The sequence below is a fragment of the Polyodon spathula genome, chromosome 1 (assembly GCF_017654505.1).
Source record: "Polyodon spathula isolate WHYD16114869_AA chromosome 1, ASM1765450v1, whole genome shotgun sequence".
In the NCBI taxonomy this organism is placed as follows: domain Eukaryota; kingdom Metazoa; phylum Chordata; class Actinopteri; order Acipenseriformes; family Polyodontidae; genus Polyodon; species Polyodon spathula.
Window position 1 is genome coordinate 43,755,397 of NC_054534.1, and position 16,527 is coordinate 43,771,923.

General features: G+C 42.0%; 1 protein-coding gene across 1 annotated transcript in view; it reads right to left on the minus strand.

Annotated features, from left to right (window-relative positions):
- The window catches only part of LOC121319039 (cytochrome P450 1A1), a 29,420-nt gene extending 13,141 nt beyond the window's left edge, over positions 1-16,279 (minus strand). The window contains exons 1-3 of the mRNA XM_041256266.1: positions 16,159-16,279; positions 14,063-14,930; positions 9,500-9,623 (exon numbers count right to left, since the gene is read on the minus strand). Of these exons, the coding sequence (XP_041112200.1) occupies positions 9,500-9,623; positions 14,063-14,926 (988 nt within the window). The 5' untranslated portion in view covers positions 14,927-14,930; positions 16,159-16,279. The remainder of the gene's footprint in view (positions 1-9,499; positions 9,624-14,062; positions 14,931-16,158) is intronic.
- Positions 16,280-16,527: the final 248 nt, after the last annotated feature.

The following is a 16,527-nucleotide window of genomic DNA, read 5'->3' on the forward strand; positions in this document are numbered from 1 at the left end:
GCTGTCTGTCTGCACTCTGGTTACTATACAAGTCACTCGTTTCTCTAAGAAATTCATTGTTACCCCAATACACATTGAAAATGGATCACTGATGACACAGGACAGCAAAACAGTGTTTGGAATTACTGCAAAGTTTACCAAACAATGATTCTCATGCAGCAGAGGTAGACCGTGATGAATCTGGCTCTTAAGCAGACCGGGTTTGTGAAGATGAATCTTCCAGCAGTAGTGACACAGAGGGAGCAGGAGATCCCATGGGAGAAGCAATCCTGTGCCAGTCCCTACAAAGGATGCTAGCCACTTCACCTGCATCAGCCCCTGCACCTGATACAGTTGCTACTTCAGCTGAGGCAGCCGCTTCTCCAGTGGTAGCACCAGCACCACCTGGCACTGAAGAGCCTGGTAATGATTGCACTGCTTGGAACACTATAAATCCTGGTGTTGAAGCAGCAGGTAGAAGGGGTGAACATAATATTTTGAGGGAAGTTCCAGGGCCCATGGCATATGCAAAACACAACATTGATGAGAACGCAATGGGAGTGTTTCTCGCCTATTGATTGACATGCACACGCTTCACATACAACGTTGCACTGAAGCAGAAGCCCACTTGTCAACTACAAGATGATTCCTGGTGAATGCCCTTGGAGGAATTAGAAGCTTTCATTGCACTGGTATTTGCCAGTGGAGCATTTGGTGCCAGGACCCTGGGTTACTGTTGATAGCTGTATCAAATGCACAGTGCCTGCAGTAAGCTCACAATGTGTGTGATTTGTGCCAGCACCTTGACTTTGCAAATGAAGCCCACAAATTTATTTTCAAATATGTTTATTTCATTTTTTACCTTTTTTTAGGTTGTGCTTTATGCAATTTGTCTGTATACAAACACATTTTAGTTGAAATGTCCATTTATTTACAATGTTTCAGTTGTATAGACGCTTTATATGACATTCCTGAATAAAACTATGACTTCATTGTTTGTCCTTTCATTAAAATAGTAATGTTGTTTTTAATACGCCGGTCAAATTGACCAGTCATGGTCGTTCTAGTGTTAATACCTATTTTTTTCCTACATAATATGTAAGGGTGGTATTTTCTAACACTGCAGTATGAGCTACCATAATTTACCACCTTCCTTTCCTATAAATTATACATGGGTGGCAAATTCTGGCAGGGAGGCATATTCTAGCAGTACACCGCCAGTGAATGGTTTGCTATTAAAATAGTACTACTGTACTGTATTGGTATAAGAAAAGGGTGTTTTAACTTTATTTTAGCTTCCACTCACTTAAAATATGCTGACGATAATGAAAACACCAAGCTACATACAGCGAGTCCCAAACTTTACATGTTTTACTGTTGTTTATAGGTAAGAACTCAATTCTGGGGTGGGGGTTGGAGCGTGTGGGTGTTGATGCCAGGTTCTGGAAGTAACACACACACGCAGTACTGAGCTTGAAATGAGATGCAATGGCTGCGCTCAGTGTTTTTATTAAACAAACAAATAAAAGATTTAAACAAAAACAGCACACAGCACTTGAGGCCAAAACAAATAGACAAACAAAACGGATTAACACTAAAACATCAGACAAACAAACAAGTATCGTGCTGGTCCTTCCAGCATGAAATAGCAATTGTAATTATTCTTTTAAAGTTTACTCTCTACTTTCTCTCCTGTTCTCTACTCACTGAACACCCAAACATGAGCGAGTGAACTGTGCCTCTTTTATGCAGCTGTACCGATACTCGACTGCAAATCAATTCTTCAACTGGAATCTCGGTACATCTTCCCGTGAGCTAATTGTGCTCCCCATGCTTCTACAGCCCAGTTTAATCTGCATGTGGAGTGATTGTGCAATCCCTGTGCCTAAATATAAACTACATTTTAAAACACTCGTGCTACACAGACCCATTTATATCCCATGCACCAATACCTATAAAGCAACATTAAACACACCACACACATGCGGGGCACACTGCCACATGAATATATTGTGTTATGTTCTAAGCAACATATTAAGATAATGTTTATCATGGTAATTGTTTATTAGTTTTAAAATGCTTAGTAAAACGTGGCCTATTTTTTATTTTTTTTTATCTTGTTCGTATAAACGGCCCCCTTTGCTAATCACATTGTAACGCTTTTTATTTATTATTTTTTTCCTCCTGGTGGTCTGGAATTGAACTACTGACCCTCGGCACAACTGGCAGACACGCTACAGTTTCACTAAAGGGGAATCCCCTAGTGGGGTTCGTAGTCATGTCTTTTCTACACATACAATGTGCCTATTCAGCCAGTAGGGGTTATTCATTACATATTTCCAGTGCTTACAGAAAGCTTGTCATGTGTGTAGAGCAACTGTGCAGCATACAGTATATCTGAACTTCATGAGACACACATCCCGCAAGTCGTACCACTACCGGGACACCATCTGTAATGCTTTTTATTTTATTATATATTTTTTATTTTTACATTCACCGTGGTCTGGAACTGAACTGCTGATCCTTGGCACTAAAGGCAGACACGCTACAGTTTAAGTAGGGGTCATTCATTACAACATCTTCAGTCTTTTTTTTTTTCTTTTCTGGTGGAGGGTTGCAACCTGGTATAAACCTCCACATTTTTGTAAAACTAGTTTACACTTACTTCAAGATGCAATGTGTTTCAGTAAAATCAAACACCCAATAAACTTCGATCCTGCGCAGAGGGAGAACACAAACGTAAACGTCATGTTAAATGGGGTTAGCATTGCAGGAGAACCAACGGAGGCTTCACTACCGAACGACTATTGTTTTAAGTACTCGCCCAGAGGACTACCGCGACACAGACATCAATTAGTCCCCATCAGATTTAATTAGCCTCTGGCAAGCAGGAGTTTCTAACCCTGCTGTGCATTCACTATTTTTACATTGCTTAAAAAGGCTACAACATTTAAATCTTCTCTTCACATACCTTGCACAATTAATTGTTTTCCAATTAGATATAGAAAAGAGATACATTTGCTGATACTATAATTTAAGAGTGCAGTTTATTTGTTACTTTCATTGCATTAATGGTCTACAAATGTCACTTTGCAAATGTAGAATATTAAATTTTCAATATATAAATAGTCACTCTTCAGTATTAATCCAACTATAACCCCCCCCCCTCTTAATTATAGACTTATTTATCAACATTCTTAATTACAATTTTTAAACCACATGAAAAAATCAGTTTACAAAACATGCGCAACTCATTTTCAAGAATTCTAATCTGGGTAGGGTCTAGAGAGAAAGTTACTATTGGTTAGCAGGAACGACACCCACATGAAGTAGAATTTCTGAGTTACTCTTATAATATGTTATTGTGTATTGTTTGCATTTTATTTGTATTCAGAAACTGCAGTTAAAAGGATCTTAGGCTGCATTCACACCGAGTCCATTTCAAACTTGGTCAAGTTTGTTTTGTTTGAAACAATGTATCAATGTGCTTGCTGTTCACACTTCTCAGTGAGCAAAGGGACCGAGTTCACTTGGATGCAAACTAAAAGTTACTTTCTCTAGTCCTTTTTCATTGTTCTTCAGTACAGGCTGTTTCTGTTCTGGATGGGGATCTCAAGCACAATAGAAAGAAAGCAACACTGATGTACAGGTAAGTAAGTTGGGCTGAGCTGAGTTGGATGGAGGGGGGCGATGCTGGGACACCAGAATCACTGTTGAGCCCTTGAGGTGTCGAGGGCTAGTCAACGAAACACCGAGGATGGAAGGTGCCCACTCGAAGACCCCAGAGATGTACCCTACTTAGCTCAATCCAGACAGTTGTCATGGCGATACGCTGGGGAGACCACACTGGGTTGATCCCTGGAGACAGCATCGCAGCCGTTGTGTGTGCTGATGCGCTGGGGAGGCAAAATGAGCTGATCCCTGGAGCCAGCATTAGACTTCAGCAAATCAACACCAGACAGAAAACAACGCAAATGGATGGAGATGGATCACATTAGTTTACTGCAAAGTCTTAGTTGCTGCTTATCTTGGCGAGAGCAGAGTTCAAATCAGTATGAAGTTCAACATCTACTTTAACGTAATGGAAATCTGTTCACAATGTCGTTTTTAAGTGAACTCTGTTGTTAATGTGATGTGTGAACCGATTTTTACAATATCCTGCAATGCATATTGAAAGATGTCAGCTATTGATGTATTGCTCTGGTTTTTTAATTTAGCATGTTTTACAGTCATACATATTGGTGGAAGAAAGCACTGGGGGAGCACTTCACTAACTTAATTAATACATGTATGAATACCTACAGTAAGAAAATAATGCAGTTTACACAATTCTGCACGGTTCTCCTATTGTCAGCATTAAACAAATTAGCTTAAGAAAAACATATTTACTATTTTTGTAAGTTTTGTCCAGTTTGGCTTGGATTTCGGTGTCTGACAATTTTTGTCAGAGTTCAGTTTCTCCCACTGTCCAGATTTCCAGTGAAAAACTGAGACTTTTTCCCTTCAATTTCTAATGCCATAGCAGCTCTGAAAGCATTAAAATAACAGTATATAACAACACAATAACAGTTTAAAAATTAAACATCGGGTGAATTCATTGCACATCATAACTTATTTTCTTTATAGTGTCATCTAGTCAACACATGTTAAATATACAAAGACAGATTTAAAAAATAGATCAGCTATTATTTAAATATGATATACACCTTATCAGAATGATTAAATAATCCATATAATTGTCTTATTTTTGAATCATGCTAACACAACCTACAGTAATACATTACTCTGCTATTAACTCGTTGAGCACACTTATGTAGTTTTGTACTTTAAAAAAAATAAATAAATACAATAGCAAAACCAGGACAATTAACAATTTTATTGTTTCCGACCTGGACAACAAATTAAGGCTGAAACTGTGACTACCACCGTTTTCATGGGATGTCTGGTAACCCTAATGCAGTTCCCAAAGACATTTATGTTTTTTGTTCAACTTGTTTCCTCAGAACATGAACTAAACTACGCACAATGTTTACTTCAGAGTCAGGTTACCTTTTATAGTTTGTTTCCTATGTGCAAAAGTCCAGCTGTTGTTCACAGCAACATTTAGCAAGCAAACCAGACCACGGATCAAAACTGCCTCTTTAGGTGGACTCGGCACGGTTCAGTTCCCAAGTTGACTTTCTTGTTCACACTTCACACCAAATGTACCAAACCATACGAGTGCAGACCAAACCCTCTAAAAGGCCCCAGTGTAAAATACATGAAACAGACAAATGCACTATGAATAAAAAAAAAAACAAAGGTTGCAAAATGATACTACTGCAGTTTCAACTAGGACTCCAACTACATTTACCCTTTTTGCGCAATCCAACCCTTATGCATGGAAATATTCCAACCTTGACATCTGGGTTGTATCATTTCTCCAATCAAGTTTTGACAGCCCATGCATGATTTTACAGCATTATTATATTCACAAACATCTTGATCTAAATATTTCCTGCAGTATATAGCCACTAGAAAAGTTGATGAAGTGCAGTTATTTTGTTTTTGTTGTTTTTTTCAAAAAATAACTAAAACACATGGCTTCTACTGTCATTAAATACATTAATACAGGGCCGGAGGGGCTTCCTGTTCTACATAAATAATCATGTACAGGGCTCCTCGCTCTGTTCTGTTCCTCATCCTGTTACATATATCCCCCCCACCATTGTGCAAAGCACACATGGCCCCAACGGCCACTTTCTCCCTCAGTCTCAAAGTCCCAGAAGAGGGGAAGCAAGGTGCAACCCACCACAACAGCTGTAGCTGCCAGGTTGACCGCACACAAGCCGACTCCTCCAGCCAAGAAAATCTGGGCAGCCATCTGGTTGCCCGCGGGGGTGGTCTCCAGACTACTTCCCCCCACTATCCCCTTCCTTTTTCTGGAGCTCTGACCAAACTATCTCCGGCAGTGAAAAATCTGCCTGCCGGGGGACCAAGCTAGTCTCTAAAGCACCGATGAAGAGAGCAGCATTCAGCCCCACCAGGCGATGTGGAGAACCACTGGCAGCCCTTTCGATCAGATGTCATCAAGTGCATGTGGCCTTGTCGTGAAGAAGAGCTGGCTATCCTTTTCGGTGGTTCACCGTAAGGCTTACCATCGCTTGGTTGCACCGTAGGCAAGGACACCCATGTTTCCTTCCGAAGGGACCTGCTACATTCCGTGCATCCTTGGGCGGTGCAAGGCAGGACAGCAGCGGTCCCTCGGAAGACGACTGCGGCAGCGGACCACTGGGCGACGACAGCGGCAGTCTTGGGAGATGAAGGTGGGAGGGGAGCCCCTGGTCATGAAGGCGGCCACAGGAGCTCTATTTCTCCCAATTATGGAGCCAGGACTAGTGGTGATGCTGGGGGTGGCACTCTTCGCAGCCGCTGTGGCCATGTAGCTTCCGCCCATGCTCTGCTAAACAGCCTATGCAAGGGTCCCTCGGAAGTATCTTGACCTGCCCTGTCTGTCAGAACCCTCTGACCTAATAACAAGACATAGGCAACGGTGGCTGCGGGAGTTCAGAGTTTCTTTAGGTTCTTCTCCACTTAGTCCACGTTTGGGTGGTGTTTCGCATGTAAAATGGGACGACAGCGGCAGTCTTGGGAGATGCTGGTGGGAGGGGAGCCTGGTCGGCAGCGGCCACAGGAAGCTCTATTTCCATTATGGAGCCAGGACTAGGTCGTTGAGAATCGGGCGTGGCACTCTATCGCAATGCGCCTGTGGCCATGTAGCTTCCGCACATGCTCTGCTAAACAGCCTATGCAAGGGTGGCTGCGGACCTGCCCCAGTATCTTTGTCCTGGCCCTGTCTGTCATGAAGGGAGAGGCAGCTCCTGCTCTTCTCCTTGCGACTGTGGCGTTCACTAGGTTACACAGGCAGGGACTGACCTCGCCGCACCTTAGGAACCCAGATGTGCTCTCTCCTGCTGGTGGAGATGGAACCAGCAGGCACTCTTCCTCTGCTGGTTGCGGAGGGAGTGGCAAGTAGTCCTTCCCTGGTGCTGGAGGCCTCTCTCTCTGCTGGTGGAGATGGAATCAGCAGGCCTTTCTGGTGTGAGGGGACAGTTGTAAGGGAAATGCCCCTGCTGCCCGCAGATATGCCAACAGCAGGACGCCTCTACAGTACAGAGGAGGGCCTCCCAGCTGATCTCTGGTGATGGTGGTGGAACCAGCGGCACTCTCCCTCTGCTGGTCGTGGACATGGGGGCTTCTCTTGGGCAGTGGATTCACCAACTGCTCCCTTTTGGGTGCTGGAGACTGCTGGGTCTTGTCTACCACCCAGAACCAATTCGCCAGCGTCCCCAACCAGGCCCTGGTTCCATGCCTCCTCATATATTGGGGGTCTCAATCGGAGCAGTCCTCCCTGTCATGCCCAAACTCACCACAGGCACCGCACAAGGGAGCCCCTTTATCCTCCACTGCTCTTGATTCTTATGTATGTTTTGTAGGGGACAGTGTACGGGCAGATGCCCTGTCTGGCCCGCAGATATGCCAACAGCCAGGACGCCCTTGGAGTACAGAGGAGGGCCATCCCAGCTGATCTCTGGTCATGATGGAGTAGGAACCAGCGGCAATCTCCCTATGTGGTCGTGGGACAGGGGGGCTTCTCTGGGGAGAGTGGATTCACCAACTGCATACCTTGGGATGCTGGAGAATGCTGGGTCTCAGTTCCTACACCAGAAACATTCGCCAGCGGTCCCCAACCAGTCCCTGGTTCACATGCCCCGCTCAAATTGGGGGTCTCAATCGGAGCTATAGTCCTCCCTGTCAGCCCAAATCCCACAGGCACCGCACAAGGCCCAACTATTCTCCACTGCTCTTGATTGGTTACTAGTCCGGGGGTCGAACCAGGTTGGACCCAGAGACAACCACCTTACTTACGCTGCTGCTGTTGCCACTTTTACTGCTTCTTGGAGCTCTTCCTCCCCCCAATTTCTAATTTATATGATATTATATTAGATATATATATATCCTCATATTGGGGGTCTCAATCGGAGCAGTCCTCCCTGTCATGCCCAAACTCACCACAGGCACCGCACAAGGGAGCCCCTTTATCCTCCACTGCTCTTGATTGGCTACCTAGTCCGGGGGTCGAAACAGAGTTGGAACCAGAGACCACCACCTCTTACGCTGCTGCTGTTGCCACTTTTACTGCTTCTTGGCCTCGAGAAGGAGGGGTTATACTTATTATTTTATATATATATATATTATATATATATATATATATATATATATATATAATATATCTATATATATAAAATAAATATGTTTTTGTGTCTCGCTTTATTTTTGGAAATAACCGTTTGTTTTATCGGTTAGTCCAGTCAACCGAACCCGCGAAGCGAAAGGTTCCCCGAGCCGGTATATATATTTTTTATTTCCTTTCTGCTCTCGCTCTCCCATACTCTCCTCTGTACTCCCACCCCAAACAGAGAGAGAGTGAGAGAGAAAGAGAGAGAGATACAGGTTTATATACTGGACAAAATTTGCACAAGTTTATTAATTACGTGTGACAGCTGGCTAGTTTAACACCACACTAGCCGACAGCCACACATTACCACAAGGTTTAACATATCCATTGGCAGAGGATGAGCTGCCTAATTGACTCTGCCACAAACAAAACAATAACAAAACACATGGCTTTCGCCGTCATTAAATACAAACAAAAAATCATAATACAGGGGTGGAAGGGTACCCCGTTCTACATAAATAACCATGTACAGAGCTCTTCGCCCTGTTACAATTTGCTATACTTTTTGAGATACAGGTGTATAAAAAAACCATCTTCTAAAAAAACCAGCTGTTCTTTCCCCACTATCGCAAAGCAGTCAGCCAAATGTTATCCCATTTCACAGGGTTTGTTGAGTCTGCCAATCTGACCATACTTAATGTTCATACAAATTGGTAGGGTTTTTTCTCCCCCTTTGAGCTGGTTGTAAAATCGACTTTAAAAAGTACCTTTGTTCAAACCTTAACTGTCTGCACTGTTTTTAATCACACCAACAATGAAAGATATATAATACCTAAACCTAATACTACACATTTTACAATACAGTATATCATTCTTTCTGACTGGGAACCCTATGTACTCCTCCTCTCTCCCCCCCCTCACCTCTTTCCATTTCTTTGACTCAGTTTACTACTAAAGCACAGTGGCTCCTTTTTAAAGCATACTTTTTGCATGACCTGCCAAGTGTGCTGCAAGAAAATAACTACTGTGTTCTACTGCATATTGAATCAAAAGTCACTATTAATTGCTTGCAGATGTTCAGGCAAGTCTTTCTGACTCTGGAGCTCAGGGGGGGCTCCAGTCTAACATCCTTATAAAACATCATAGAACCAAACGTCTATCTGAGCTATTATACCAGGCCATACATTTGGAGGGAGACCAACTACTGAAGTTCAGTATGTTTACATGCAGTTCTAGAATTCATTAATAAAATGTATAGGAAACAGAAGCAATATTCATAAGACAAGAGTAACAAAACCTTACCTGCTCCAAATATGTCAATGACAGTGTGGACTATTTGTTTGTTGGACAACAAAGCTTTCTTTCCTTCATCATGTCTACCTTCACACTTTGCAATGAGGGCATCAGTGATGTCTCTAATGCAGTTCTATAAACAGATAACAGAATATATTGGTTAAACAAGTTACATAGCCCCATTTCAATTATACAAATAACACATTACAAGTCAGTCACCATGACCTACATCTGCAACAATTATTATAGCATCACATAACAACTATCCATGAGTAGTGTTAAAGTGGCATCTGTACTTCATGTTTCATAGCTGTTAACAATCTGTACAGTAAACGCCTGTCAGAACGTTACCCTGGCTCTCTAATGGTGTATCTGTTTGTTATATACTCATAGTGGGATCTTTGGGATTGTCACTAAATACATTAATAAGAAGCCGACATGAGAACATGCTTGGCTAAAGGCCTAAATAAACTGTTACATGCAGCAAGCACAACTACAAAAGCAATATTAATGGCAGATGCAATGCTACACAAAAGTATACAATACTACTGTAAGGTTCACTTCGTTTTTAAATTGCAGAGCTACATTTTCTTGGTATTAACGTGTTTTACGGATTTTGCATCAATCTTCAGCACACTTTTGCTATTCACTTTGAGCCTCTAGAAGTTTCAGATTCGATTTGGCTACACAGTAATCCGTCGCATATCTGACTGCGGTGGGTCCTGTTAGGGCACACCGCAAGTAAAATTTTATTTATTATACAGGCAATACACATATCAGATTACTTTCCAAAGTAAAATGCAAGTGGAAGCTATTTAAGTGTCTGTCATTTTATTGTCGTTTCCAACACAAAACTGAAGCAACATGCATTCCATTCATATAATATTTAAAATGCCAAACATGATTGCAACAGTGTTTTTAGCTGAATAGATTGATGCTCCATTCAGATTACTGGCACTGTCCAGATAAACTATAAGCAACTCTGACAAGTAAAACGTTATTAAAGTTATTTAGGTATTTATTTTGAATTATAATGTAATTTTTCAGCAGACCTGGAGAAAAATATAAAATAGCTCCAGCTATGGTATTTGACGCCAAGGTAGCTTATATTTGTCTCCAATTTCCTACAGTGGTTAGAATTTGCTTGGATTTGTAGTTTTTAAGTTATTCTTATTTTTAATGTCGGTTTTTGTCACAAGTACATTCAAGTGTTTGAGAGAAGACACTGGCCCATAACTATTAGGTTATTTACCATAACCCTGATTCCCTGAAAGAAAAGACAACCACCAATGACATTAATGTATGGGATGTGCTTACCCCTTGTGTAGGTATAGCAGAACTCTCTATACCAGAGCTATAGATAGATCCCTTCCTGGGAAGACGCGCTTAGTCCAGCCCAACATGATTAAAACCGTTGTCCTGAGGAAGCCATTTCTCTTTTTCCATCGAACCCATGAGGGTGACTATGCAACCTCGTGGTTGGTGGTTGTCTTCTCTTTCAGGTAACGGTAAGTAACCCAACGCTCCCTTTCAATTCGAAGACGACTACCAATGACATTATGTATGGGATAACCTTAGCCATGCTTGATGTCTGCATGGCCCCCAAGGGTGTTATTTACATACCAGAAGGTGTAGACCTTTGCATTGAAGCACTCGGGCTCCAAGGACACCGTGTGCACAGACGAACTAGGGCAACAAGTGCAGGTGTCACTGTGGTGCTAAGCACCAAGGCATGGAGCATCTAAGCACCAAGATTAACCACGTGTAGACAACACAACCTGGGGTAGTGGATAGCATACACCGGGGTAGATACACAGGCTCGAGTGGCTGCGGTAAGCAATCAGGAGAGCAGTACCGCGGAGCGCACGGTGCAGCGTAGCTATAACCTGGTTCCGGACCATGTGCAGTCACACAACATGGCAGGGAGTAGCGTATACTATAGTGGAGCACAGGGTCAAGGAGCAGCGGCGTGGTAGGCAGGAAGAAAAAATGTACTGCTTTTATTTATTTTTTTTAAACTGCAAGGGCAATAATAAGAAATAACAGGGGCTTACACACAGCAATTTAGCTATGGGAGAAACACATTCACTACACCAGGCGGGTGACCAAGAGTGCCAAGTAGGCGGGCTGAAACAAGCCGGCAGATGCCACTAAAATGCGGGGCACAGCAGAGCTCGGTTCTAGAAGAATCACATTTGTTATTTTTTACTTATTTATTTCTAAACTGCAAGGCAGTAAAGAAACGAACACACACACACACACACACCACACCACAGCAAGCTATGAGGGTAAAAATAAGTCACCATGGCAACATAGGTAACTGATTTTGTTTTGTTTTTAACAGTCCACCGAGTAGGCCGGCTAAAATAAGCAGTCGTATGCACCTCAGCAGCAAGGCGCAGCAGGCCTGGGAGTGGAGCTTGTGAAATAAAACCAGACATAGATGCACACATCAGCAAAGCTGCGAGGGCAATACGACAGAAACCATGGGAACGTGGATGAACTGAGATTTTTAGGTATACCAAGAGGGCGGGCAGAGACCATCCAGCGGAGTCACTTCCACAGCAGGGCACTACAAAGCTGGGGTCCAGTGGAGAATCACATGTTTTTATTTATTTAACTGCAATAGTGGAGGAAAACACAGAACAGCGTGCAGTGTAAGGTTAGAAAGCAGACTGCAATAGCAAAGTGATGTAGGATGTTGAACAGCACAGTTGTTCAGTCTTTATAGCTGAATTCACAGAAGCAGGGTTTCTGATTTCAGGGAAGTGGCAAGCCAGCATCCAGAAATGAAATGCAACTCCAGAAAACTCGAGAGCTATTTCAGTCTCGATCACAGCCACTGGACAGGGGTGTCTAGTCTGGACTATGTGCAGTCACGTGAACGGGGCAGCACGTAGTATAAAGCAGAGTGGAGCACTGTCTACAGGCAGAGGGCATAGAGGCACCTCGTGCATCAAGCACCCGAGGGCATTATGTGCACCGAGGTACTAGACACCTGCCTACCTAGTACCGTATGCACTACGTACACCATGTACCGTGCAGCACCATTTGTTCGTGCACTGACGCAATCGGCACCTATCACTGTGTGTACCACAAAGTACCATAGCATTATGTGCATCAAGTACCGTGCACTCTTGCACTAGCTCTGTAGCAGTGGGCGAAGCACCTTGTGTAGAGAGCGCACCAAGTACCGAGAGCACTATGTCTGTGCACTGACGCTGTAGTGCTGGGCACTGCGTGCCATATTCAATAAGAACCTTGTGCACTGAGATACCAAAGTACCAAGGGCTATGCGTGCACCGTGGTACCGAAGCACCGGGGGGGGGGGGGGGGGGGGTGTGTAGCTGTGCAATTGTGTCTACCCTAACCGCGCGGTCACACACATGGTCAGTGCGTAGTATGCACCAGGGGTACACAAGGGCCGAAGTCACGATGGGCAAGTTGGAAGCAGACCGAGAAAAACAAAAGAATAGATAGGGGAGAGGACTCTTTTTTTTTTTTTTTTTTTTTTTTACAAGGCCCGACTCACCGAGGTGGGCAGGTCTACGCAGCTGGTGAGGTCTACACGGCAGCGAGGATGTGACAAGGCCTAGCCCCGTAGAGGAACTGTGTACCCTCAAGAAAGAGACAACCACTTGCAGGTGACTGCATAGGCAGTCGATCACACACGACAGACAGATAAAGGGCGGCTTACCACGCAAGCGAGGAGGCCACTGAAAGGTGAAAGTCTTTGATTCCAGGAAAGCGACGAGCCAGCTTTCAGCACAAACGCAAGGGAAATACAGTCAACACGCTCAGCAAGAGTTAGATGATGAGAAGGAAAAAGAAAAATGGCTTCCTCAGGATGGTTTGAATCCCTCGATGTTTCTGCTGTTCTTTGTAATCAGTTGCAATTATGAGTTTGTAACACAACAATTTAAGTTACATTAAGAATGTTAAAACTGTATGGTATAATGTTATGAAATTCAATTAGCTTTATAAAGATCAAAGGGTATCTGGGTCAACAGCTTTTAAAAAAGTGAATTTCACCACCTGTATGAATTGGAGGCCACTTGGATATTCAGCTTTTCCTTATTAAAGATGTTGTTGCTAAAGTTTTAAAATAAATTGTCTTACCTCTGCCATTTTTACTACTCCCCTCGATGAAAGCTACCCTGCCCATCACATCTTGGTATCTGTGCTATAACCTTAATCTGGATGCAGCCGAGTAATCAGTGGTATGGCATTTCATGACTTTGGTTATTTCAAGTTTAAATAACTATTTTAAATCACAACTATATAATGTATCTACATTTAAACTGTTGAATAGAGAATACAAATGTTATAAAGTACAGTATCTAGTATGGAAACAAGTTAAAATTATATTATTCCATTTAACTATTTCACTGACCCACATGTTTGTATGTCTTTCACACTACATTGAGCACTATTGATTTTCTACAACAAACTTATTTTACACTCCTTTCCTCCAGTAGAACTTTCAGAATACATTTGACAATAGCCTTGCACTTGTCATTGGATTATGAGGACCTTCTCTATGTACCTTCACTGGTTAAACATTGCCCCTACCTTATCAAAAGTGTTTAGATGTTCTTCGATGTTTCGTTCCATAAAACTGTTCATCCTTTTTATGTACTGGACTAAAGTCTTGATTGCGGGGCTTGTTGGTAGGTAGCGGAGAACTGGAAAGAAATCGGCAACATTTCCAGTAGCAAACCCTTTCAACACTTCATTGTTTATCTGAACTAGGGTTAGAAACTCTTTGTCGTTATAGTCATACCTCTTGCCGAAGCATAATGCACAAACTACATTAGCCACAGAGCTAATGATAGGTACGGCGGGATCAAAGCAGCCTTCCTTTCTAGAGAACTCCATGAACAGATCGACGACTTCCAAGGCTTCGGAGCAAATTTGCTCCTCCAACAGACAAGAGCAGGTTGAGTTTTTGGCCTCTGTCTGAGAAAAGGTTCTCAGTGCAGTCTTGCAAATTTTCTTGTGAAGAATCCAACCTTCCCCATACTTCTCACTGAATGTCATGCTCGTGCCATCTGCTACTGCAGAAAAGGTGTAAAGGTCTGGTCTACCAGCAAAGCTTTCTCCTTGTCTGACCAGTGCTTGCTTGATGGTATCAATGCCACTCAACACAACCACTAACAAAGAACCAAGTTTAACCTGGAACACATCTCCATATTTCTCTCTCATGAGTGTGAGGGAGATATGAGGCTTGTTTCCCATCTGTAGCATGTTGCCAATAACCGGCCAGGGTGTTGGACCTGGGGGAGGGATCAAATCCTTCCTCTCTCTTTTTCTGCTTTTGATGGCAACCAAGATAACAAGAACTGCACAAAGAGCAACTGTTACATCAGAAATGGAGATAAATGCACACTCTGACAGAATCTTCATTGCAGTCATCTTCAGATATCCAGCAACCATGTATCTGCAATAATAATGGGTAAACTAAGATAGCCTATTAAAAAAATTAATTAATTAATTCAAATCTAATAAATATACAACCAGTATTTACAATTACACATCATTTTATAAATAGCCAGTTTGCATTTTGTATGTATTTGTGTCACTTTATATGATTCAGGAATGTATTCATAGCACACACATTACTATATCACAACATATATATATATATATATATATATATATATATATACTATATATATATATATATATATATATATATATAGTAAACAGATTGGCCGTAGACCGAGTTCGTGCCCCTTTAAGAACGTGACCCAGAGATAAAATTTTGATTTTTAAAGCGCTTTTGCCCACTTTTATTAAAAAGTGAATCAACAAACAAACACCTAGCTCTCCTTGAGCACTATCTAAACATATGCAGGTCCCTGACTAACACGCAGGACAGCTAAGCTGTTTACGTGACATATAACACCAAAGCAAAACGCTAATACACTTGTTTACAAAACCAAACGTATGTTTCCAATAGACCTTAACGACTTTCAGCCTGGCTCTTCACTCCATAGGAACAATAGCAAACTGGCTGCTTTCCTTAAATACCCTGCACCTGGCTCTAATTTACAATTACAGCCAGGTGCAGGGGATAATTAACAATACAACAATTAACACAAACACAATTAAATTAACCAAAAGCAATTAAATGAACAAAAGGTGCATTTTCACGTGGTTTTTAGGCAGGGCGAAATCTAACACTCCCCCTGCCACCTTTATCTATCTATCTCTATTATTGTTTGTTTTAAAGAATATGTGCACTACATTTAAACATGTTTTTTCTTATACGATTTCTAAACATGAATCTTTGATTGTTTAAATGTACTTTTAATTTAAAAAAAACAGAATATTTACAATTGTATGAAATATTTAAACACAAACAAAAGCTAATCGGCATCAGCAGACCACACTATTATTTTAAGTACACTGTATAATCCAAAATGTATCGTGTTTATCTGCAATATCAGAAAATAATAAATGTTAAAAAAATGTAATACAGTATTGTATTTCTGAAAGTCGGTTTCTGTCGACTTTTTAATTAGTACCTGAACAAATGTAACATTAACATTATACCTACGAAATTAACGCCATAAATCAAATAACTTAAAACAAGTTTAAAATTGTGATCATGCAACATATTAAATCTACATCGCCAATATAGAAGAGAGTCGCGTAATACTTACAAAACGTTAAACACGAAAGATTTATTTTGTCCTTCTTGTTTAAGAATGTCCCCCGCAAACCAGTCTGGCTAGAATTGCATTACTTCTGAAATAACACTAGCGTGCAAGGCGGGAAAGCTAAGCAGCAGACTGAAGGGTAGATGTCGTAATAATCGCAAAGCCTTCCCAGATGGATTTTGTGGGCATGCTCCTAAGCAGTGTCTCAGCTGCAGCGTCGTTCTCCATGCAGGGCAGACGGTTCATTTCCCTTGGCGGGGGTTCAAAACTAACGCAACAAGAAATATGTCACGTCCGTTTTTATTTACCAGCTGTAATATTAATACATCTGCAATTTCCTTTGATAAACCATTACAAAAATTAGATCTTGAA